General features: G+C 28.8%; 1 protein-coding gene across 1 annotated transcript in view; it reads right to left on the bottom strand.

Moving 5' to 3' along the window:
- Positions 1 to 2,245: 2,245 nt before the first annotated feature.
- Positions 2,246 to 27,543, bottom strand: part of LOC123306156 — a 62,389-nt gene continuing 37,091 nt past the window's right edge. The window contains exons 3-6 of the mRNA XM_044888055.1: positions 17,754 to 17,898; positions 9,225 to 9,347; positions 3,154 to 3,321; positions 2,246 to 2,615 (exon numbers count right to left, since the gene is read on the bottom strand). Of these exons, the coding sequence (XP_044743990.1) occupies positions 2,368 to 2,615; positions 3,154 to 3,321; positions 9,225 to 9,347; positions 17,754 to 17,898 (684 nt within the window). The 3' untranslated portion in view covers positions 2,246 to 2,367. The remainder of the gene's footprint in view (positions 2,616 to 3,153; positions 3,322 to 9,224; positions 9,348 to 17,753; positions 17,899 to 27,543) is intronic.

Below are 27,543 nucleotides of genomic sequence, written 5' to 3' on the forward strand. Positions count from 1 at the left end.
TTAATCCCAATCCACAAACATGATGATGCTCCTTTACTTTTTGAAGTGGGTGTTACTAAAACTATAGTAACTTTTGCTTGTTGCTCTATTCCACACTGTTTGCTGGTATTAAAATAAACTCCATATTCACCATAGATAGTAGTAATATAGAGATTCATCGTGCTCATTTAGTTGTCAGTTTGAATTACATTATAATTAGTTTCGTTAGTTGTTAAAACTGAGTACACAAACAAATATAATAAAATGATAGCCAGAGTTTCACATACGCGGAACTTTTGTATGAGTATAAAATATCATTTTGACTGATGTTATTTTAATGATTTTCATATATATTTTAATTAGTTTGAAAATTTTGTAGGATAACTGACAATCTAAAATACACATATAATATATTATTCACATAATTATATTAAATTAATTAAAATTTTTTTAAATCTTTAAATGTCATTTTAAATTTAACACCATCTATATTTGTTTGACGGTATCAATTTTAATTCGTGATTGATTTTAATGAAAAGAGATGGCTCTGATGATTGATGATCAAACACATTGGAGTTAAACACTCTATTTTATTTATATTCATATAAATAAACACTTGTTTCGAGAAAAATTTACATAGGAAATAGTATTTTTTTTTGTTTTATGTTTTCTTTAGAAAATTTATGCACACTTAACATTTAAAATAAAATGTTTCTTTAAAAAAAAAAAAACTTTTGCACAAAAATAAATTCAAATTTTTTACAGTTTATATTTATGTACAAGTTTTTAGACAACTGACCGAATGTTGCCATATGCCGTATAGGTGTAAGCGGGTACTGCTTTTTACCTATGCGGACTTTTAACCCTGCTGGGCCGTGCCCAAATTCCGCTTCTGAAAAGAATAAACAATATTATTTTTAGGCTTGGTGATATAAGAGACACGGGTTTTATTGCTTTAGGCTTCATTAAAAAAAACGTACTTTTGAATTATGAAGAAATGAAATTACTTTAATCATACAGGGTGTTCTATAATTTTATGTTTTGAAAACTGAAATACAATAACCTCCTGAGCTACTAAGGGTGTGGCTTGTTTACAGTAAAAGATTCACAGAATTGAAAAAAATTGAGGCTAATAATCGACGAAAGGTAGATAAGTTGACAGGAAACCGTACAATTAAATTAGTTTACGTTTTTTTTATCTTCTCCATATAAACAAGCATTAACTTCATGTAAAATAGTGCCAGTTGGCTAACAATCTTACTGCATGATGCATAATTTATATATTTTTTTTCCAATAACAATATCTTGGAAATTAGGCCTCACATCGAAATTTGGTAAAGAGCTTTTTCGTTTTTCCCTGTAAGCTTATTTAAGAAGTGCAGATTATGCAGTCAATTATAGAACATCCTGTATTTGCCTGCGCAAAAGCAGTGTTGTCAGATTATTTACTGCCAATTGGTCAACTTCTTCAAAAGCCGGGTAAATTTTATGGTTGGCGGTAATCGGCAGTTTTTGTAGAAATTTTTCTGTTTAGAGTTAATGTTGTTTGCTAATATCATAAAGAAAATCCAAAATACGATACGAATGGAAATTAAAATGAAGAAAGTGTTGCGAGAAATAAAAAATATAGTTAAAAATACTAAAAATACACGCTTTATTAATATATGCAATAATGTAATATAATAAAATTAAATTTTAGACAAACAATAAACATTGAACTTTACAATTGTCATAAAAAATGTTTTGTCACACTTTAATAAGGCGTGTTTAATAGTTTTTTAAAATCTGGTTTCATTTTTTAAGTGTGTGCATTTTTCAGGTAAGAAAATCATTCTATTTACTATAAAAATTGAAAACATAACGATATTGTCAGAGAGAATAAGATTATAAGATAGAAGAGAAGGCTCACATTACTGGTAATGATAAATAAAGTCATGATTGTCATGATAGTACGTTTGTACTTGGACACAAATAACAGATGACATTTGTGCCTGTATACGTGAATCCGTCCTCTATCTTATACTCTTTGGGTATTATTGGGTATGAATCGAAATGAAAATATGATCATATGTTCAATGCATTTAAAGATATAATGAAATTTGAAGACTTACCAATTAAATTTTGGATGGATTATGTTTTTGGACTACTTTAAAAAAGATTGGAAGAATAGCTTTCAAACAAACCATTCATCTTTCTGTCCAGTTTGATTTTGATTTTGACCATCTGATGTTGGTAAACCACCACCTAATGGCATTACAAAACCAATTTGCTGTTGTTCCATGGTTGTTATACCATCACCAGAATTATTAATAATCATATGATGATGTAAATTACCATCTTGTTGTTGACTTCCTGGTGATGTCGATAACATATGATCTAGACCATCCCTTATTTTATTAATTGTATTTGTTGAATGATGAAGTGGCGGACCTGGGCCTGCTGCTGTATTGTGTGGCTGATGAGACGACGGTACCCGAGTGTTGATGGGCCCGCAGGGTGTAGCCAGTTTCCCGGCATCTTAACTAATGTACTGGTTGGGCATTGCGTACTACCTGGTGGTAAAGTTGTTACAGCCGATGTGCCCATAGCATTGGCTGTGTATTTCATGGCCCCATTTGAGCCATACATCTGTTGCACTACGCAATGAGATTAAAAAAGAAATATTATGAGCGTGCTTTGGAAATTGAACAGTAGTTTTAAATAAATTTATAATACCAACACTACCAACAGTTTTGCTTAACATATTTTAAATTCATAAACATTATTCTTTAGCCATCCATCGAGCGCAAGTTATCTGTCAGGTACTGCACGTATATATATGACTATATGAGCTCGTCACATGACTGTGACTTGATTGGACTGAGAACTGTGACATGCATGAGACTTAGAACAAGTAAGTCTTCTTAATTTACACCTGTACTATTCTTTACTCGTTAAGCATTTTAAAGTGGTCAATAAACCGTTATCTACAACATTATATGGCTTATATTGAGTCATCTTCTAACATAATCGACAATGGAATCTGGATAATTTAAAGAAAAAATTATTGTATTGATTCGCATCTATTTTAAAAATAAAAGAATAATAAAATAAAAAGGATTGAAAGTTGGATGCCAAGAATCATTTTAAGCAATAAAATTAAGTTGTGGATTGACGATTAACCATAAAACTTACATGATGTATTTTGTGCATTTCTGTGGCCAGTTGTATTGTCTGATGACGTTCTACGACATATGCAAACCACAATTGCTGTTATTATTGCACATATTAATAAGCCTGCGCACACGACAATGACCACAAACCATGTGGTTTCCATACCAAATATTGTATTGGTTTCGGTATCTGGTAACACAAAATAATTTGAAAATTTAACATTTATAACATTTTATACTTAGGTACTAACTATTAAATAGATCAAGAGCTCATCGTATATAATTTTATATGGCTAAAGTCTAAAGTATTTGTAACATTTGTTGATCGGTGTTTAAACATCTCAATTGCCGGGGTACCAACTCTTTAGCTGATAGTTGTCGATTTGTATCAAACTAATGTTTAGAAATAATAGTTTATAACACAGCTAGAGACCAAAAGTAAAGAATATCTCAGATCCCATGTTCATTGCCGCCCGAGGCGAAGCCGATGGAGACAAACAAGAGATCTGAAACATTTCTTACTTGCTTCCGTGGTGTACATACTATTTTTCTCCCTGGCGGAGGCAGAAAGCGGTAACTTCGTTTTGCACAGCGGGACGACAGTTGGCACATTCTGCACGGAGGTGAGAAAATATTATTGTCATATAATAAGAAAAAACCGTAACACACTTCGAAAATGTTGCAGCTAATATAATTTCAATGTTTTTACTGTAATTATCCGGTCATATTAAACCAAAAAATTAGGAGTGAAGGTACAAAAATTTGCACCCAGCTCGAAGTTGATAGAATTGTTCAAAACACCATCACAAATGATATCTAAAAAGTCCTCATCGATCCGATACCTGAAAAAATTTACTCGGTGCCAAATGGCACAAAACGGGTTTTTCAGCAAAACGGTAAGTTTAATGATGAAATCATAGGTATCGGATCGATGAGCACATTTTATATTTCATTTATGATACTGTTCCAGATAATAAAATAAAAATTGATTTATTTGGAGAGAGATTTTAAAGTAATTTACAAGATCTAAAGGCCGGTATACTTTGCTGATGTTGAATCCAATCTGGATATTGGACTGGGTATTTAAGGCTATTGTTCCTCAGAAAAAAACCGATATATATATATATTTGAAACACCAAATAAGAAATTACAATAACTGTTTTGCGCAGGCCTACTACGCAATTTCAACTTATCCTCTAAAACTTACCCCTAAGAGAAACTGATAGATAGACGCTGATTTTTTATAAAGTCACTCACCTAGTTGTTTTTCAATCAATTTCTGCCGAAGCAACTTGATTTTTGTAATTGTTTTAACTATAAATTTTTAGTTTTTAATAATAGTATTTAAAGGTGATTATAGCTTGCTACCTTTTGCATTTAATTTTTTTTTTTTTGAAATAAATTATGCAACTGAGCCAATTAAAAAAAGAACAACCTATGCAATGTATTAAAGTACAGTAAACAATACTGATTTACTTGTCTAATAAAATTGGTATGGCAAATATTGATCGTGGCCAATTTCTTTGAAATTTCCGAGTAACATTTACCAGTTTTCTATACGACGACTGTATGGAGGAAATAAATTAAGGGACCAGTTGGCAACGTGTTATAAAAATAAAGTAAAAATAACGATACGAAATTATCGATGAGTTAATTTTCTACAATCAGTTCCTGATCTATTAGTTTTGGTAACGTATTTTAAATTTATATATGGCAGACAATCAATAGTCATAAATTTTATTTAGTAAATAGTTGTCCATAAAAATAATTAGTATTCTGAATAATAAAACATACATATTTCTAATTAGTGGTTTGATTTTATTTTTGCATTCTAATTAATTTGGGTTGAATAAATTTTATAGAAAATAAATATACGGCAAGTCTCGTTTTCAGTAATATATTGAGTATGTTAATAAAAAATGGAAGTTCCGCTTTAAATTTAAATCAAAATTAAATTTGATGAGTCGGAAAAATGAATTGATTTTTCTATATTCACTAACCAAATTCCTTTCTCTGAAATCCTTTTCCATAATATCCTTGAATCTTAAATACTTTTTATTAACTTGTTTCGCGATTTTTTTTTGTTTTTCGTCAATTTTGGTTATTTTTTCATAGAAACAATATAGATGGGCGGTGGATGGAATTGAATTTGCAAAATATGGGGACCGAATTCTGGCTATTAATATTCCGAATGTTGCCAGAAACCTTATTGGTTCAATTTTTTTATACCTCCCCTCCTTCACAGAAACATCAATATTTTGAACCAAGTGAAGTTACCGTAGGTATTTTCGGTCATTTTACGTCAAAGAGAAATCCTAAAATGATTTTTATAGAACAATACCTTATAAAGCTCTAAAGAGTAATTACAGATTATTTAATTTTAAAGCCTCAAGTTTTATTTCTAAGGAAGATTTTATAATTCCAATTAATAACAATGTTTATTATCTGTGTCTTACATACTTATGGAAATGTTGGAATTAATTAACGGAAATTAAATATATATTTAAGAATAATGAAAAATGAGCCTCTAGAATCAAGTCATCTGTAATTAGTCTTCAAAACTTTATTAAAGGATGTTCAAAGATCATTTTAGGATTTTGAACTAATAAACATTTGTCGGAAACGCAAATATATTATCCAATATAAATGTTATCTAAGATAATAAACGAGATCATTAGGATATTTATTATTATTATTATTAACATTTGTTTGGAAAAGACTAAAGTTTATAAGGAGATAATATTGCAACAACTATAAAATAAATTTAACAACTTAAAAAAAAAGTCTTTTTATAATAAAAACAACCACGGAATCCTAAGCTGTATAGCATGTATATTCACAATAAAAACAGGAAAAAATAATTCAAAACATTTAAAACTAAATAAAGTTTTTGTTTTTAGCAAATAACATACAATTAACGAAGGAAATATAAATAATTTAAGTCGTTAGATAATGTAAAAAATTAATTCGGTCAATACCTTTATCTAAGTTTTAAGACATTCATAATTAGATGTACAGTTAAATTAAAAATAAAAGGTTCCAATGTATTTGACAAAGTTATATAAGGAAGTTCGTTTAATAAAATGTAATTGGTTTATAGTTCGTTTAGTTGGTAAGCAGTTCAATTTCCATCATCTTTGAAATTTAGTTCCTTTAATATACACATTGCTGTGCGAACAAATTGAAAATCATAATAAACGTTAAAAAGCCTTCCTCAATCTTGTGAAGGCTAGTTTCCAGCTTTCAAATTTAAAAATTACCCTTTGGCGTAAGGACGCAACTTAAGAACAGCGAATACACTGGTCTTAGAATAAATCCTCCTCTCTTACCATTTTTACACTTTTGAATATATAGGGTGGACCATTTTAACCTATGCATCTGAATATCTTGTCAGAGTTGCCACATGGTTGCCACCTTTTAAAACATGACTTCAACAAAAATTGTAAAGTTTGATAGGGGGCATCATGTTCTGACATCAGATTGGACCTACCTTCTCGGGTTGCTTTAATAGTCAATTTAGATTCCAATCAGTAAGAAATAGAATAACACTTTTAGTTAGAAAATTGATCTTCATTAAAAAACTAAACCATTTTTTTCGAAAAACGTTAGCTTTCGGAGGATGTGCGACTTAAAAAATTGTCGTTATATCCTTTAAATCTAAAGAAAATATTCTTAAAGTTTATCAATAATTGCAGGTCAAAGTCATTAATACAGGCGAATATCCTCTTTTGTCTTTGAAAACTTTTGGCTAAAGAATTTTTCCGTAGTTATCGTGTTTTCTCTGGCTTAAATGCAATAATGAAATATTTTTAAGTCGCATTTTCTCCAAAAGCTTTCACACGATTTTCGAATTAATGGTTTAGATAAAAAATGTTAGTTTTTTTTATGAGGACAAACTTTTTAACTGGATTTGTTATTCTATCTCTTACAAGATCTAAATTGGCCATTAAAGAAACCTAAAATCTAGGTAAAATTAGGATGTCCGTCATCACACTCTACAATTTTTGTTGAGGTCATTCTTTAATAGGTGGCAATTCTTCAATAAAATGAGCCAGTTATACAGTGCTCACTATCCACTCGTAGCCGATGAAAGCTTTCATTTCGTTTACAACTGCCGTGGGCGATCAGAAATTTTTACAATTTTTTCATTTATATTATTCACCGCAAGTCCAAGGAATAAATTTCTGCAAGCTAGCTCGATAGAGATTATTTCAGTTTAGTCTGCCCAGTAAAAGTTTTGGCTTGAAACATTTTTTCTAAAATCTAATAAATTTAACAAAAATGAAATGCATAAAAAATAAAAATATAAACTGAAAAAATAAATTTTGTTTTAATGTAAAAAGGCTTGATTTTTTAAAATAGATCCTTTATTAAAACAGTTTCCAACTTTTGCATTCGATTTTATTTCAAATTTATTAGTTTTACCGAAAAACTTTTCTAGCATACTTTTCCTCTGAAAACTGAGATTACTCCAAAAATTACTTGGTGCAATAGAAACATCTATCTTGATTGAGTTTAGACAAGACGAGACTCTTTTACAATTGATTAAAATACAGTGCGTCATATTGTACATATTTGGTATCTACCCTATTTGAAGGTATTTATTTTTTAAAAAATTACAATTGTACAATCATTATTACCATCAATCAATGTTAGTGATTGATTGATTGTCAAAAATTTTGATTGATTTTTCTTCAATTAAAATAAATTTGTAAAAAAAATTGATAGCAAAAAATTATAGTTTAAGCCAAACGGATTATTGTCATTATTTAAACAACAAATAACAAAATAAAATTATTTTAAATTTTAATATGATAATTCGAGCTTAGCTTAGAGGAAAGTGGAAGTAGTGTAAATACGTATTTTACGAATATCTACACATGTTTTTACAACAAATATTTCTAGCCTTTGAAACCTTGAATCTACATCTGAATAAATACAGTGGCGAGATGTTCTTAAATGAAATATAAAGTTATCAAAAGTATTCTTTCTACATTAATTATTGGTGATTTATTTGTAACGTGCCTTAATTCTATCAATTTGTAAACTATGTTAATATGGTCTTGAGAATTTTCATGATAACCGCTCTCATAAAATCAATATTGCCTCATTTATGAAAATTTAGAATCTGGAGTCGAAATCTCTCCCATTTGTATATTTTCATGCGAAGGATCAAAAGAAATAAGATAAATGTAAAATGTAAAAATTTCGGCTTATAAGTATTGATTTCGTCAATTGTTAATATAAAATAAATGAACTACTAGTACAAGATCCGAATTAAGGTCGACCTTCACCCATCTGTTTACCGAATGAAAGTTATTTTTTATGAAATGTAAAATATTTACAAATATCCCTGTTGTGGGTTGCCCTAAAAAATATGGTCCAGACAACTTTTAATAAAAATATCAAAACTTGAAAAGCTTGTAAACTTTATTTTTTGACTGATATTTTGTGGACAATCAAATAGCACCGTATTTGCAATAAAATTATCTTTATTTATAAATGTGAGGCAATGAATTAACAAATGAACGTAATTACTATTAACAACTTGTATAAATGCGAAAATAGTGAACGAAAAGAGGCAGACAGCATAGCTTCTGCATATTCTTTATGGCTTTTACTTTCGAGTAGATCAATATTCGTTAGATATGTAAGTCAGTGAAAAATTTCAAAAACTTTTACTCTTGATATTTTCACTAAAAGTAGTCTTGACCACATTTTCTTAGGCAACCCATTGCAGGGATATTTGTTAACATTTTATATTTCATAAAAGATAACTTTCATTCGGTAAACAGATGGGTGAAGGTCGATCCTAATTCGGATCTTAGACTATACTAAATTCAGAAATAAAATAAATGATTTGATCTTGGCAACATTATATCAACGTAAAAAAAGTGAAATTTGAAAATACATGGCAAGCTTTGATTTAAGTTTTCTTCTTTTCAATCCTTCCATAAATTGTGTTTCTTAACCGTAAATAATTTACTTAATGCATAATTCTTATCTTTAACTTTGAACTGGAAAAAGATTTCTTCTAACAAATATATTTCATATATTTAATTTATTAATATGGCAAGAAAAGCATATACTTACTTTGGCAAAGTGCGCTAGCTGATTCATCTGAACCATCCGGACAATGGTTGATGCCATCACACACCAGATCCATATCGATACAATATTTTGGAAAAGTACAATGGAAGTCTTTGCAAGCGTGTACTGTAAATAAAAAAGGAAATAATTTATGTAAACAATTAATAATAAGATATTAAATTGAATAAAACAGAAATTAATTTGGGTATATTGACTGTTTTAGAATTACGTTACTCAGAAAGTTCTTCCTAAATTACTGTTTTGTTAAAAAGCATTTGTAATAAATACAGCTTATAAGCTGTGAGAAGTTGTATTAAAATTTGGAATCGAAATCTCTCCCATTTGTATATTTTCATGCGAACAATAAACTGTGCCTTTTGAAGTTAATGGATTCAATGTACCATTAAAAAATGTGCTTTTGTTATTATCGCTTAATTTCGATAGATTTTCGAAAAGTAATTTCACAAAAATTGACTTTTACAGCAACTCTAAGAACTAGGTGCAATTTGATGTCAGAACATGATTAAACTGTGCAACTTTTGTTAAAGGTATTTTTTGATTAGTTATCTACTCAACAATCTATTAGCCATAATATATTAAAATGGTCCACCCAGCATATGTACACACCTATCCAGTAGCACAGCATCACAGTATAATGATCCAAGATACATATGCGAATTTTAAAACTCGATCCCCTGAATACATTCCGTCATTTTTCCAAGTGAGATATGATTTCAAAGAAAAAGACAAAACATAAAAGTCAATTTGTAAATAAATGTTAAAGAGTAAAAGCATAATTGTTTATTTTTGCGCTACAAAAATCTAATATTCTAGATTACACAAATACACATGGACAATAAATGTCTCGGTTGCTTGCCTTCTAGTAAGTAAACCTCATATAATTTTTGTCTGGTACATACTAAGAATAATCTAAATTACAAATGACCTGCTGCACTACACGTTACTCAATACAGTAAAAAAAGTTATTTTTAAGAATGTGGTTATAAAAAACACTTTTCATTCTCAGGCTTATAATTTTCTGTATATTTTTTTAATATAAATTTCTCATTTTAATGTTTGGAGGCGAGGAATTTGGTGTGTTGACTATAAAAAGGTTAAATATATCATTAAACTAAAATTAAAAAATGTCCGTTTTTATTGTCATGTACAAGGTGCATCATTTTAATCGATCAAAAAATGTAGTAAAATTTATCAACTATCAGGCTCTGTTTAGATAAAAGTTGAATTTGAAGAAGTTCTTGGTCTATAGGTTCTATTTTAAATAGCCGATTTTATACGGTACAACACAGAGTTTATTTAACGGCAACACATAGAAGAAAAATTAAAATTATAAAGTTACTAGCTGTTAAACCCGCTTCGCTGGGTTGTTTTTGCAAATTTAAATATCAAAATTGTTAAATGAAAGACTTTTTTTTTTAATTCTCTCTGTGTGTACGGAAAAGTAAGGGAAAGATCGATAGAAACCCATGGAACATTCCAGAATATTCGAGAAAGTTCTAGAAAATTCGATAGAAATCCATAGAACATTCCAGAATGTTCGAGAAAATTCTAGAAAATTCGATAGAAATCCATGGAACATTCCAGAATTTTCGAGAAAAATCGAAAGACATTACCATTTGACCAAATCCAATTAAATAATTTTATACTTTTTTTAAAAATCTCTTTCATCATTAAGTGAAATTTACTAATATTATTTATTGATTATCATTGGCTACTGGCTATCGAATGATAGTCAGTGAATGAAAAAATTTATCCATTTTTGCCATACCCGTATCTCCCAAATTAGGCCTCAGATTCAAATTTGGAAAAGAATTTTTTTTTTTGGTTACTCTTGATGAGCTTATTTTGGTAAGCTGGATTTCTGCAGTCAATAACATGGCCATATTTTTGAACGATAGTGTACATAACAATAAACACAAGTAGTAATAATAATAATAATAACTTATCTAAATCATTATAATATTATCTGATTTTGTTTGGATTCCTTGTATCGTTGGTAAAACTACCAGCGAACGAATGAACTAAGCTTATTCACTCACTCACTACACATCGAAAATACAATGGAAAATCTACTTATACTGAAAAAAAAGAAATTATTACAATAATCACGCAATCTACAAATCAAAATCCATACAAAGTGGCCATCAAAAATATATGAAACGTAACTTATTTAAAAAAAGAGCTTTTCATTAAACTGGAATTAGAAATTTTAAATTTGATAATATTTCACGTATGAGTAAGCGAGTACCTTCCTGAGCTGTTAGATAACGTTATTTTAAGAAAGTAAAATAAGTACTCCGTGATTTTTATACTAAATTTGCATTCCATTAAATTATTTTATACTTTAGATACAATAATCGAAAATAAAAGCTAGTTAAAAGGACAATCGGCTTCAAAAAAAAAAAACTATTCCAAAACAAATTGATATGCACTTAAAAAGTAAAAAAATAACGATAATATAATGTAGTTACATTTATTGTTCTTTTAGGAGTCGGTGTCACCCAAGTTAATGTACCAAACTGTCCTGTCACAGTTGTTTCCTTGACCGATATGCTTATGCTTTCTCTTAGATAGTTGACGTGATTGATATTTTAATTGGCATTTATTACACAAATAAAAAGTAGTGTACAAATCCAAAATGTGCAGAATAATGCTACCAACAAGTTTTGTTCAATTTTTTTCCAATTTGTATTTTATACCATTGCTTTAGTACAAAATGAAAGGACAAAGTCGTTAACTATCCATTATTACCCTTTGCATCATGGCTCTGCATGGATTGATCGGTGGACAACATGTCCTAAAATTTATTTAAGAATCTAGTGAACATGTAAACCACATGCCGTTGATTGATTATGTCATGATGATGACATCATCAATGGTGTAATTTCAGGCAGTAAAATATTAAAATTATGCCATATACTCGGTCGTATTACTTTTACCAAAACGAAACGCATACTGACTGACTTCTTCATTTTTTAATGATCTTCATTTTTGTCACGGCATAGTTTTCGATTATATGTTCAAACTCGTGGTATGCCCTTTTTCCACTTATGGTATTCGACTTTTTCGCTTAAAAGTATTTATCATCCAAAATCAACACTTAAAACCACCCTATCATGGGCAGTTTTTATTATACTAGATAGTTGTATAAAAAGACGTCGTGTGGGAATCATGTCCTTCTTAGGTTTGAAAATTTTTTTTCAGTTAAAGCATGATTTTCAAGTATTGTGTTTGGCTTTTTAGGTGAAAGACAGATGCATACCCTTCGAAATTCCACTATAATAATAATAATAATAATAATAACGGGGTTTACCCTCCAGTTCTGTCTATAACAGAGACCACCCGCATCATTAATTTAAATCTTTATTTATTACTATTACTATGCCGGTTACTTTGTTCTTATCCAAGCGACGACAGTGCTACCTCCCAGCTAGTAGTCAAAGCAAGTTTAGATGCCTTAACAAGCTCGATTACTAGTCGATAATGGATGCCTTCATCTCTCGAAATTTCACTACTTAGAATCATAAAATGAAATTATAAAATGGATATTGTTTCTTACCATCTAGACTATTATCGTATTGGCTTGACTCTCCCTTGAATATCTCTTAAAATAAATTGATTTGTTATTACCTCATAAAAATCAGCCAGTCTAATCTGTTTTCAACAAAGTGATAGCAGCTAAAAAATTAAATTTGGTTTTCTTGAATAATCAATTTTTTCAAGCAGATTTCTGCAAATTGATTTTAAAATTCATAATCTTTGCAAATGTCAGAAAATATTACAATATTTTGTAAAATAGCCAATTATGAATTATTAAACATGTCACTCCTCGTAAGAAATTTCTTTTTGTTATCTTAATTGTAAGTGTGTATATTGCTTGTCATGTTTAACAGTTTATACGGCACTTCCTGTATTCAAAATCCACACATACACACGCATACATACATAAACATAGAAGCAAAAGCTTAATATCTGTGTTATAAATTTTTTTTTATTATGGGTTTGTTTATTTAATAATAAATGAATTTCGATGAAAAAAATTTATTATTTGTAAAGAGATAGGAATAGTTTTTATTGAAAAGCGGAAAAACACAATATACACACACTAAAATCGAATACGAAATCATTTAGGATTTAATTTTTTGTTTTGTTTTTTTTAATTTATATATTGGAAAAAAAAAAAAAAAAACTAAACTTCATCATTTGTGGTAGTACTTTTATACAGGGTGATTTTTTTTATTAAGCTTCCACTATTATATTTGGAGAATGCAATGGAAAATAAAAAAAAAACGTCGGAATGAAAATGTAGTAGTTTTTTTACACGGGGCCATTTTAAAAGCCAAATATGAGTCAACTTATAACAAGTTTTAAATAGAACTTTATATTTTTTCTAGCAGATTCAAATTTTCGACACCTGGTTTTTAAAACTATGAATATTATTGGAAAAACAATTATTTGATTTTTGATAAAAAATAAGAATCTGTAAAAAGATAATTATTTTCAGAGTATGCTGATGAAAAATATTTTTCTAAGAAAAAAGTTTTCAAACAAAAGTTAGTAAAAAAAGGTTAGTCAAAGTTGTTCGCTTTTGGCGACAAAGAACAAGAATTTGCTGCAAAGAATATATAAACCCGGCGCCCCGTATGAGATACCGAATCGTAAGCAAAATTTAAGGATACTGTGAGTAGTGCAGATGCAATTTATCGTGATTCATCAACAAAATTCACAAAAACAGACTCAAATCTCTGATTACAGCTGCAATTTCTTGTAAGTAGGTTTCATATGTTTCACATAAACATTCAGGAGAACCGAAAATCGAATTTGTTAAAATTTTGACCCACAGTAGATAAATATTTACTATATTTGCATATTTGAATATTGAAAAGGAAGTTTTAGATGGCCCTATTTTTTCATTGAAGCTATGACTATGACCAATTTCCTGTTTTGACTAGACTGTCAAGGAGTGTTTATGTTTCTTGCGCGTTTACAAATTTCTCTAATACCACGAATCTTCTAAGCGGCTTGATGCATTTCGACAATTGTGGTATCGTTATGTTCACCTTAAAGGTTCTAAAGTTCTTGGATAGATGTTTAAAAAAAAAATTAGGCAGATTTATAAAAAAAAAATTAATTAAGCCTATCAGTAAAGTATCAAAATAAAGAAAATTGTAAGAGGATTACAGAAATCTTTATAAGTTATATGTAACAGGATACTAAAAAGTCTAAAAGAAAATAAAAAAAATTTAATAATGCACTAAAAAGACTGAAACATGATTTACGATAAAAATCAAAAATAAAATAAACTATAAACAAAGTAAAATCTCCTCGGTCTAACAGACTATATTATGAGTTGATAGGCTTAGTTAAATACTCGCATTAAAATTAGTAGCAGGTGGGACCCAATTGCATATTATAACCCGAAAGCAAACTAATAGGTCTCGCCTGCTACTAAACTTAATGCTTGTATTTAACTTAGGCTTTCAGCTCATAATATTGTATGTTAAACCAAAGTATAGGATTTCCTTTGTGAATAGTTTATTTTAATTTTGTTTTTCATTTTCAATCTTGTGTCGGTCTTTTTAGTTCATTAATGAATTTCAGTCTGGTTTTTGATTTTTAACCTCCCAAATTAAAACAAGGGGTGATATAAGTTTGACCGCCATGTGTATCTGTCTGTGTGTTTGTTTGTCTGTGGCATCGTAGCGCCTGAACGGATGAAATGATTTTAATTTCTTTGGTTTCATTTGAAAGGTAATTTGACGGAGAGTGTTTTTAGCTATGTTTCAAGTGCGAGGTTAGGTTTCCATACCCAAAAAAACTAAAAAATTGGCGATGATCTTCAAAATCGATTCAATTTGGAAAGGTATGACGTATAATTTTAATATATAAATAATTACTATGGTAATGAATGGTCAAATAAATGAAATGGTAAAATAATTAGGTAATTCAAAACCATAATTGAAAAAAACAAAGTCAACTCAAATATTTCAATTTCAATTAAAATTGTTCCGAAAATTTGTCCTAAAAAATGATAGCTCTCTAAATATCCTTTTCATCTCATCTAATGTCCTTGAACATTACTTTTCTGTGCGTCTGTGTGTTTTTCAGTGGCATCGTAGCTCTTAAACGGTCAAACCGACTTGATTGAGAACATTTTATAGCTAAGTTTCCAAAAATCGGTTTACAAGGAATAAATTAAGGAAAATAATTTGTCGGAGGTTTTTTAAATTTTGTAAATTTCATTTGTTTTAATTATTTATTTTATTTTTCGTGAAAAAATTGAGTAGATACTGTTACAAGGAATGGATTAAAATTTGATAAACACAAAACGGATATTTTAATATTGGTTTTTATGATCTTATACTGAGTTTTCGTAATACAAAATTGTACTCTTATAATTTTTCTAAAATAAATATTTTTTTGAAAACTAAATTTTCTAAAATAAATATTTTAAACGTAGCCTTTATCTATCTATAGGTAGCTCCACTCTATCAACACATGGTTATAAAAAAAGTTAACTCGTTTATAAATATTCATTGTATGTATAAAAAAATATCTATTCTGGTAATATAATTGAATGTTTGGTGGAATTAGTAGATTTTGTATGTCGACTATATATGATTTAAGTATAATATCCGGTTTCAATCGAATAATAACTAGTGCAAAATAAAGGGTATTCCATACACAATGTAGAATAGATTATGGGATAGATAGTGTTTGTTATCGGTAAGTGCTGAAAAAGAAGTAAAAGCTTTTCCATTGCAATTTCTTTTGGGTTGTAAAAAAATTCATGAGCAATCTATGTGTTGCTATTGTCTCACAAAATGTCTAAAAAATATATTTTACAAAATTTACGTTGTTAACGAAGTCCTAGAGATAGATATATAGAAAAATTTTAGTAAAACAAGTATAAATCTATCACTAATTTTCTTTAAGTATTAATTAATTTACAGAATAAAAAAATACTGTTAAATAGTATTTTTTATTAATTCTGACTATATTCGTAGTTTTATTGATACAAGATTTTGTAATGAACCATTTGCGGTGTTTTTGTAGTACTGAGGTAGGTCTGTTTTTTGAGATGTTTTACTAGGATTAAAATCTAAGTTCTTGAAGAATTTTAAACTTTAGAAAATTAATAAATTAAAACTTTAGAATGATTTTTTCAAACTTGAAAGAAAAGTTACTTGTCGTTTGAAAAGCATGGTATATTCGTGGAAAAATTTTGACGACGTCGAAGCGAGCTTACCTATTACCAAAAAATATTATATACTTTTTTAGCTAATAAAAAATCTCCAACATTTGCGCGATAATTACCAAAGTTAAAATTTAATTTAATTTAAGCTAATTTTAAATTTAAAAAATAAGTGTTTTATACTACGTTGATAATTAAATATGTAGTAAATATCACAATATACCGATTGTTAGATATCTCGTTAGCCATATAAAATATATGAAGTAAGAAGAGTTTTTATGGACACTCTCATGTAGGTATAAAACTAAATGGGAATGTGAACTGTGTGTTATGGTGTATTATGAGTATGTGTTACTGTGTCTGATTGGTATTGTATGTGTACAACTTGAAGTGATGAGTCCGACCGACTAGGTACATGTATACACATATACAATCCCTCTTTGTTTTATACACAAGAACGTCCATAATAACTCTTTTTACTTCATTCGATAAGGCCTACAAACATTACTATTGCTTGTATCGATGAACAAATATCTTTATTGTGATCTTGAATATTGAAAAGATTAACAATTGATAATTAATATGTATTATAAAACAACTTATAATAAAAGAAAGGCTTTTATTCAATTAATTCCTTATATTTATAGTTTGATTTTGAGCCACTTGATGTAGTGACCAAAGTGGACACATATCAATACAATTTATTTTTAACATTATAGTGTACACATGAGGTGAAATTAATATTTATCAAATTTTATCCGTATTTAACGATTTACAAAATATTTGATTTTCGTTTATAATGATAATAATGGGGTTTAAATTCCGTTTTTTCTGACATATGCCTATAACAGAGGCAACCCACATCATTATTTTTTATCTTTATTTCTTTATATTTAACTATAACCGTATATATACAAATAAATTTTATGATGTTGGTGGAATCGGTTACTTCGTTCTTATCCAAGCGACGACAATGTGATCAATTCTACCACCCCCATTAATTTTAATTGTTTACACTGCCGCTGCCTGGATTCGAACCTGCAACCTCACAGACAGTAGCCAATTGGTCAAAGACATACGCCCTAGACCGCTCGATCAATGATCGTTTTATATTATATTTATTATTGTTGTTGTTTGCCCTGAAGAGATTTGATAAAATTTTAGATATATAAATTAAACACTTTAAAAAAAACATGCCCTTAAGAAGAACTTATGACAAACATTATTGAACATCTTTGTACTCTAACCTATTTTATTTATAATATCAGAGATTTTTGTTTCAAAAAAAATAAACCAAAACATGCGTAAATACTTACATGGATCTTTAACGGCTGTAATAACAAGTTTAAATCCATTGGCATCGGTACCCCAACCATCGGTTTCATATTTTAATGTTACAAAATTGGTACGTGTCAATAGTGATCCAACAGAATTGGTGCTGTTTCGGCATGATAAGTTCGCCTGAAACAAAACAATACATAATATGAAATAATGAATGGTTCTATTTTTTACACGAATAATAAAATTGTGTAAAAATGTTTGCCAATTAAATTTGGTTAAATATTATTACATTTCAAAAAATATAATAAAATGTATTTTTATTAAATTAGTCGTGTATAGTGTATACCCATAGTGCCTACTATTTTATCAGATCTAAATAATATTATTATAAAGCTTTTTGTAGGTACAATTTAATAATCATGATACCAAAACTAATATTATTAAAATGAAAAACAATGTAATTACTTTTAAAATTGATTTTCACAAAATATGAAAATTACACTTAACTTTAAAAAAATGTTTTTATACCATGTATATGAAATATACCAAGGTATACTAAGTTTAGTCCCAAGTTTGTAACGCTTAAAAATATTGATGCTATGAACAAAATGTTGGTATTGGTGTTCATAAAATCACCTAAATAGTTCATTTCCGGTTGTCTGTCTGTCTGTCTGTCGCCTTTCGTCTGTCGTCTGTCCGATTGTCATCACGATTACTCAAAAACGATAAGAGATATCAAGCTGAAATTATTATTTATAGTGTGCTGAAGACGAGGTCGAGTTCGTTCTTGAACAACATAGGTCAATTGGGTCTCGGATCCATAGGACCCATCTTGTAATCTGTTAACGATAGAACAAAATATATATCAGTTTAAATGTAAAAACTGTTCCTCATACGAAAATAAACCACTTTTGTTTGAAACATTTTTTCGTAAACATCACTGTTTACTCGTGAGAGCGGAAATTGTATAGCATGTATTATATGGGTATATCAGTTATATGTGTGTGACATGTATGTATGTGTAAGGTGACAAAGTGTGTGTAGTGTCAACATTGTCTATATATGGTATTTCAACAATTAACGCATCCGATTGTTTATTTTCACATGATAGCTAGAAGGTATTGTTATCAATCATTTAATTAGCAATTACTCGCCTGACTATTTCAACATTCCTCAAAAATGATTTTCAATAAATGTATTGAATGAATCGATATACAAAACTATAAAGCAAAGAATGACCTTAAAAATTCCCTGATTCAACAAATCACACGATCGAATTTTTGCCAATTCATTACTTTGGCCCTACTTCTGCCGCAGAGATCGGCTTGCTCGCTATATAGCAAAAATTAAAAGATAACCACATATGTAGCCCTTCTTATTAACATCAAGTTAAATTGCATGATAACTAGTTTTTATATGTCATACCAAAACAAACTTTTTTCAGAACTTTCAAACTACTTCTCTCTTATGGGGGTTGATTTTCAGCGAAAAAAGTAGCCTCTGTTTAACATTTGGATTTAAGGGATTTAATATTATAATAAGATTTTGAAATAGACAACATTATTCATCTTTCCAGCTCTTTTCGCTCTTTTAGTGGTTGATTTCCAAATAAAATGGTCAATGTTTGTCGGTTAGGCAGACAAACTTTGTATGCCTGTTTGCAGTAAGCGATAGAAATGTTTTTCCCTCAAATTATTCGAGTGCGGTTCAAAATACAAAATTTTTCTTTACAATGGCCCAGTAAAGCTAAAAGGTTGGTATTTTCTACAGGCTGTAGAAGCTGTTTTACATTGCTGCTCGTAGAAAGTCATCGAAATATAGCGCTTCAGTTGTTTTTGAAAATTTAATTTTGAAATTATTAAAAAATTGTTAAAATAGTTGCGCACTTTTGGCACTTTATGGATTCGATGGTCAATTATGACTATTAAAAATATAACTAATTACGTAAAACAAGTTTTTTTCTTGGATTTTTATTGGAAAATGCCCTTATTAAAGGACAAGTAAAAAAAATGACAGAATTGAGTTGGTATGAATATTTACTGTCGCAAATAGAAATATCATATGTAAGTTTTAAAACAAAATTTCTTTATTTTTTTCAATATAATACAGTAAGTTACACGCTTGTTTAAGCTAACTTTTTGAAATAATTACGAATACGGCTGAAGGAAAAATTTTCGTAAAATATCGTATGATATAATATCTTGGCTTTAAAAAAAAAACGAGTCAAGTATAACCATTGCAGAAGTTAAAGACAGATATAAAATTGTTTCCTTAGTCTCGCCGCAGCGATTCTCATTTTTATTGTAAAAGGAATTTTTTAAATATCACATCCTTACAAAATGTGCCATAATTAGTAACAGGCAGGTATAAATTGTGATAGCAGTAATAATGTAAAATTAGCATTTTGATGAAATACATAGGGTTACAGTCGACTAGGAAAGCATCAATTAACACCAACTCATATTTTTACGACCTTGGTTTCCTAACATTTATTTACAAACATAGCAGTATATGCCCAATTAACTTTTTCTTAGCGTACATTAAATTACACATAGTTTATAAAAAACTTTTCTTAGCGTATCTTAATGTTATATAGGATAAAGACTTGAAATAATTTTTATTTATTTTATATTCAACAACCTAAATATATAAATTTGTATTATTTTATTTAAAAAGGCATCGTGTGATTAATCGATATTTAAATAATGAAATTAAAAAATTAACACAATATATTAAACAATATATAAAATAAATAAATTGTGAATTAAATTAATTTAATAATAAAATATTAATTAAACGGTATGTAGGTATATAATAAATGTCATAAATTACAATTAATATTATTTAATTTTCCATTTTCGACATTCAATAATAAATATTAATAAATAATATAATAATAATAACACAATATCTATCTATATATATAATAAAAATATTTTCTACATTTCCCAGCAGTTGGTATTTTTCAATAATATAACCTAAACTACATATGTTGTTGTTTATTTCACTGTTAAATAAATGAGCCAATTAAATTTGTTGTTTCATATAAATGTTGTTATACTTTTATTTTTTTATACGAGTTTACTTACACGTTAACGAAAACATATTCACACGATACAATTATATAATGAACAGATATTTACACGATAAAATTGTATTTAATGTATGCCCGAAAAGTAAAAGTGTTACATATAGGTACCCCAAAGAAGGCACTTCTTTATTAAGAAGGCACTGCTTTACTGTTAAATAATAATAGTAAATTCTGTAGCCTTTAAAAAAATCTGATTATCTTTCTTTTTAAAAAACTTTTAGGGCAGTAGATTGAGCACACTGTCGTCGCTTGGATAAGAACGAAGTCGACGAAGCCGACTCCACCCACATAAAAAATTTAATTGTATAATTGGATGTAGTTAAAATTAATAAATACAGAAAAAAAATAATGATGTGGATGGACTCTGTTATAGATATGTCTGAAAAACGGAGGTTTATCCCCATTTTTATTATTATTATTATTATCTGAAACTGGTTGCTACTATTTTTAACCGACTTCAAGCAAAAAAGGAGGAGGTTATCAATTCGACTGTATTTTTTTTAAATGTGTGTTACCTCAGAACTTTCGATTGGATAAACCGATTTTGATGATTCTTTATCTATTTGAAAGCTGGTGCTTTTCGTGTGGCCTCATTTCAATTTGATCTAGTTCTGACAACGACATCCATGAGAATGCCATAAAAGTCTTAAATTTGCATTAAGTATAAATTATAAAGATTTTAGAGTACAAATATTTTCTATTGAATTACTATGAAAACTATCTAGAATGTTCTATCTAGAATGAAATATTAACTTTTTAACAACCCTAAGTTTTGATTACTCGTTAGCTTGTAAATAGAAATAGTCTTGCTACTAAAAAGGGATTGGGGGCCGAACTAGAGTAAGGGGTTGTTTCATATAGGAAATGTCATCATTTATGGAAAAAATATCATTCATTTTCATTGCTGGTTGCACATACACAAAAAAATACTTTATTATTGGTGATTATTTGTGTGACAATAATATGATTTTTATTTTTATCACAAGTGGCCATTTTTTGTAGTGAAACCTCATTCAAAACATAACTTTTTATTGCATAGATAAATTAGGTAGGTGGTATTTTTATGAAACATACCCTAAAATTTAATCGGACAGTACCCCGCAAATCATAATAATGAGTAAAAATACAACAATGAATAAAAATAAAATCTGAAACGTTTTAATAATAAATTTTTAACTTTTAGTTTGCTCAAAGTTTACTTATAAAATACCCTACAGGTAATATAGGTAACTGTAGCTACTTAAAAAGTTAACATTATTTGTTTAAATCAAAGAACACATTTATTAATTAAAAATATTGGTTCTGTATTACGTAAAAAATTTAAATTTCTCTAATGGTTCAAAAACAAAAAATCTAGAGAAACGGTAAAAAATATCATCCACAAAAATATTGTTTGGGTAACAGTGAATATAATTTTTGATCAAAAACCACTTTTTATTTCTATAGTGGGTGATACGCTAGTCGAAGATGAATCTCTATTTCATCCGAATCACACTTGTACTTATATTTTACTGTAAAATTTGAGGTTTACATTAATACAGTGTTTTCACTTTACAAATTTTTTTCCCAGCCGTACACTGCCTACAAATTTTTTTGTGATAATTTTTTCGAATATTGTGTCAATTTGAACCATTACAAATTTTCCGTAAAGGAAATTATAGTATATAAAAAAATATCCCATAAAAACCAAGTTTTTATAATACTTCTTTAACATTTTTTAAAATATTTTTTTTCGGGATCTCTTAGATGAAAGTAGGTACGTACTTTCTGGCCACATTTAGCTCCAGATAAACTTTTATTTTTCAGTTTTCCACATATTTTGTTCACTAACGCATTTAATATAATAGTCACAATATATCGCAAGCGCGCAGTTGAATTTGAAAATTTTATAAAATTGATATTATAATTTTACAATCCATAGTGACAATTGCTATTACAGCAAGTGTAATTTTTTTATTTGTTTCAAAATAATTTGCAGTCGTTATTTTAACGATTATCAGACTGTACTTTCGATACAAATTTTTTTAAATTATCGTTGGAGTCTATCTTCAAAGTTTCACATCATTTGTATCATGAGAAAAGAGTTAAAAATCGTTTTTTCGGCAGACAAGCAGAGACTACGAGTAAAAATAAAGGAAGTAAAAAGTAATAAGTGATTTCATGTAAAATATATTTTATTTTAAGCACAAAATATATACCTACATATTTTATTTTAACCACCAAAACCTATTTCAGTGGTATTTGCAAAGCGGTGAATATTTTTAACAAATGCATAGTCGAACGTACAGTCTTGGATGATAAATATCAAATTAAAAAGATTGATGTGGTTAAATTTCTATACAGATGGAATATTTTTTGTTACCAATTTTTCAAAAAAATGATTGTACATTTATTTTGTCACACGTTGTAATTTTTCTAACGTATACATTTTTTCTATGTTCGATCAACTCTCGTATCCTATGCTTCCTTTTACCATCCGCTAAATTCGTATTCGTAAGTACAAAGATTACACATCACACCATTTCAACATACTCGCAAAACAAAATATGACGAAAAATAAATCCCTCAATAACAAGCGGATCACATATTATTATTTGGGTTATGTACCCACAGTATGTGTATCAGATCAATAGGGCAAAGGTATTATTGATGGCTTATGAAGTCATCTTAGCCTCATAATTAGTAATTTCACTATACAGGGTGTTGCTTAAAGTTCTTAACAAAGCTCTACCACACATAGTTCAGCTCAAAATAAGTCAATTTAGCTAAACAAAGTTGCAATTTTGAAATCGTTGTTTTTTCTTAACTTTAGAACGGATAGCGAGATTTTATACAATTTGATGTGGTGGCACTGTTTTTCATACAAAGCAACTCGTTCAATCTTATAAGTAATAACATTTAATGGGCGTAAAATGTGGGGTTTTGGTTGCTAAAACTACCCAATTATATACGCCCATGGAACGAAAGGATTTTAAGTATGGAATTAAGATGAAGTTAACTGTTAACAAACAAGTGAAAACAAACAATTGACTTAGTTAATTGTTAAAATACCATGCGTTGACAGTGTTGATTACTCTGTCACATTACACATACATACATGTCAGACATACATAACTAATATTCCCATCTAATACATACTATAAAATTTACGCTTAATTTGCGCCATCACGGCTAAGCAGTGATGTTTACGAAAAAATGTTTCAAACAAAAGTTGGTTATTTTTTTATAAGAAATATTTTTTACATATAAACTTTTGTTCTATCTCTAACGGTTTACAAGATGGATCCTACGGACCCAAGACCCAATTGACCTAGACCGCCCAAGTCCGCTTTGGATCGATTTGGTGGCAGTCTGCCAACAAATTAGCAATCAGTAACATACACAATAAGAGTAATTACGATTAGCTAATTTTTAGTGTTGACTACTTGGTAGTTGAAATACGTATTTCTATTATACAAAAAACTGATCTAGGAAATTGGGGCAAAAATAGAAATTTATTTTAAAGTGATTAATGTCTACAGTGTTTGATAGCGGATCATTTTATCCTCAGAGTAAGAATAAATGTTCATCAATTCTAACTAGGCGGGGTAGTTAATATTTTGCTTTTCCATAACTTAAAAAATACAGCTCGCTCAATGGCCACCATGCTCGTTGTTGTGGGACTACTTAAGGGCAAAAAAATTACAAATTTTAGGACTTGTTGCAAATAAGTTCGAAAAATGCACGGAAGCTTTATAAGTTAAAATTAACTCTCTTTTCTGGACCACACTGACTAATTGAGTATAGTATACAAGAAAGTTTATAATTTTCCAGTAGGGTTACAGGCTTTACGGTATCTTATGTTTAAAGACACACATTTAACATTAGATATATGTGTGTATATCTAATGTGTGATATATTAGATATATAACTGTTGTGTTGTAAAATATTATATCACTGAAGACGAATCTCTTGCCGAGGAGAGATTTTCTAAGATGATATATATACTATTCGTAGTACGTATTGTATGTATGTATGTTATACAAGTTGGAAAATCTTACACGAATCTTACATTAAATCATATAAAATCATATGAGATGTGGTTGTTTTGGAGAGGTTGTTTTTACAGGGAGTATGATGGTGGATATGACGGAAATACGTACACATGGCTATAGTGGTAAACATATTTTGGTTTTTGTTGCTGATCATTATTTTCAATTTTTTTTATATAATTTTCTTTATTGAAATATTAAAATGACTTGTAAAAATTTTTTTAGGAATATGTATTTAATGAAAAAATATTTGTAAAGCTCTCGTTTTTCTAGATTTTATATGTAGGTCAAAAATAACTTCTTTTCAAGTTAGTGATGTAAGCACATGTTGTTGGTAGGGCGCTTGACATGAATCCAAGAAGTCCGGGTTCGAGTCCTGGTTCGAGTGTATTTTTTTCAATTCTCTTTAATTAAGATTACTAGACAAGATATTTGTCAATATTTAGTTTACGCCTGTATGTAACATATTACATCAAAATATAGTCGAATAGACCATGATGTAAATATCGTGTGCATGATTAAATGTAAACAACAATAAGTAATATTATATCATGATTATAAAAAGTTATATATATTAAAAACAAGTGAAAACAAACAAATTACTGAGTTGATTGTTGAAATACCATGTATAAACAGTGGTGTTTACTTTATCACATTACACATATACCTACACATGTCACACATACATAACTGATAATCCCATATTAATACATACTATAAAATTTGCATTTAATGTGTGCCGTGAGTAAACAGTGATGTTTACAAAAAAATGTTTCAAACAAAAGTTGTTTATTGTTTGACAAGAAAAATTTTTTACATTTAAATTTTTGTTCTACCTCTAACGGTTTACGAGATGGGTCATACGGACCCAGGACTCAATTGACCTATGTTGCTCTTTTACGAACTCGAACTCACTTTTTACGTCTTAAGCACGCTATAAAAATTTCAGTTTGATATCTCTTTTCGTTTTTGAGTTATCGTTTTGTTTATAGTATCAATATTTTTAAGCGTTACAAACTTGGGATTAAACTAAGTATACCTTGGTATATTTCATATACATGGTATAATAATGTGTATGTCTACAAGACAGCAGGTATGACTTTTTTTAAAATTTCATGAACTAAAATGCAGCATTGATTTCAAAATTTAAAAACTACTTTTTAAAACAAAAATTTGTAAAATTCAACCTTAGCATCGCTTGAGAGGTTTTTGATATAAGGAACATGCGTGCGTTGTGTTTTGAGAAAACAGTATCAAACAAAAGTAGTTGGTATTTTTATGAAACACGTTTTTATTTTATTAAATTTTCTTGTATTTTTAATCGTTTGTTAAATTATCAGGTGGTTTTGTCCTTTCTTCAACAATTATTTAACAATATTCCTTCAACAATAATTTTACAGTAAATATAGAGCAAAAATGTTTTCCATAGAAATACCAACAACTTTTGTTCGAAACAATTTTTCAAAAATTTAACGGGTTCGGTAGAGATACGTTATAGATAGTTTCCATCGCCTGTATCTCAGAAGGGGAGCAGTGTACCCAAACAATCTCAAGGTTATTGACCATTTATTCTGATTCACTCGGTACACTGTTTAATTGGATGAAAAAATTAGTTTAAAAAAATGTACTTCTATATCGCTTGTTAATTGGCTTTTCTATTTTTGCTCAACAGAACCCTTGACTATTGCGATATAGATTTATGCATGATTTCTTAAAATAAAAATTTATTGAAATATGATTGTTTTTAAATCGTAAGAGGATTAGAAAAAAATGAAAACGAAAATAATTTAAAAAATTCAAATCCATCTACAAAATATTTGAGATTATGTATGCATGGTTCATTTTTGTGGATCAGATAAAGTACGCAGTAAATTTTAAGCATTTATATATTTTATGTGCTGATAAGCTTTTTCAAGAATAGGGCTGCTTATTTATAAAATTTATTTTTGGAAAACATATTTTAAATATTCAAATAAAAAGCAATAATTTTAATGAAAAATAATAATAAATAGTGAATAATAATTAAAACGATTACTGTCTTGATTTAATCAATTATATTCATGTTGAATTACTTAATCGCTTATAATGATCTTGAATTACTTAATAGATCAGGTACATCGATCTTGGGTGACTTAATGATTCTTCTGTTAACTTAAGTCCTCAACGCATTTGAGACAATAAAACATCTTTTTATTGAGATTTAACAACTTTTGGATTTTCTGGCTGGATTTCTTGAAAGCTTTTTCGCAGCTTTGTTGCATTCATTCGTTCGATTTCTTTGTATGTGAATATAGAATTGTTTTAGCCCCCGAACCAAAAAGAGGGATATTTTAAGTTTGGCTGCTATGCGTGTGTGTGTGTGTGTGTGTGTGTGTGTGTGTGTGTGTGTGTGTGTGTGTGTGTGTTTGTATCTGTTTTAATTTTTACAAAATTGATTTTAGGAATTGAGGAAAAAATTAAAATTTATTTCATAACTACAGTAATAAAATTTTAGAAAATCCAGCTAACGAACACACTGAAACATATTCAGCCTAAAATGTAGTTGACACTCGGTATTCACAGACAGTGGGGTAAAAGATTTGATCCTTTTGTAGACTTCTAAAAACGAAAGACTAGGTCAAAACCTATAAACTATAGGTAAGACATTAAAAACTAGAGAATACGAGTGTGGAAGTATCTAGATTGATAAACGGACTTTTGGAA

The sequence above is a fragment of the Chrysoperla carnea genome, chromosome 1 (assembly GCF_905475395.1).
Source record: "Chrysoperla carnea chromosome 1, inChrCarn1.1, whole genome shotgun sequence".
NCBI classification, from domain to species: Eukaryota; Metazoa; Arthropoda; class Insecta; order Neuroptera; family Chrysopidae; genus Chrysoperla; species Chrysoperla carnea.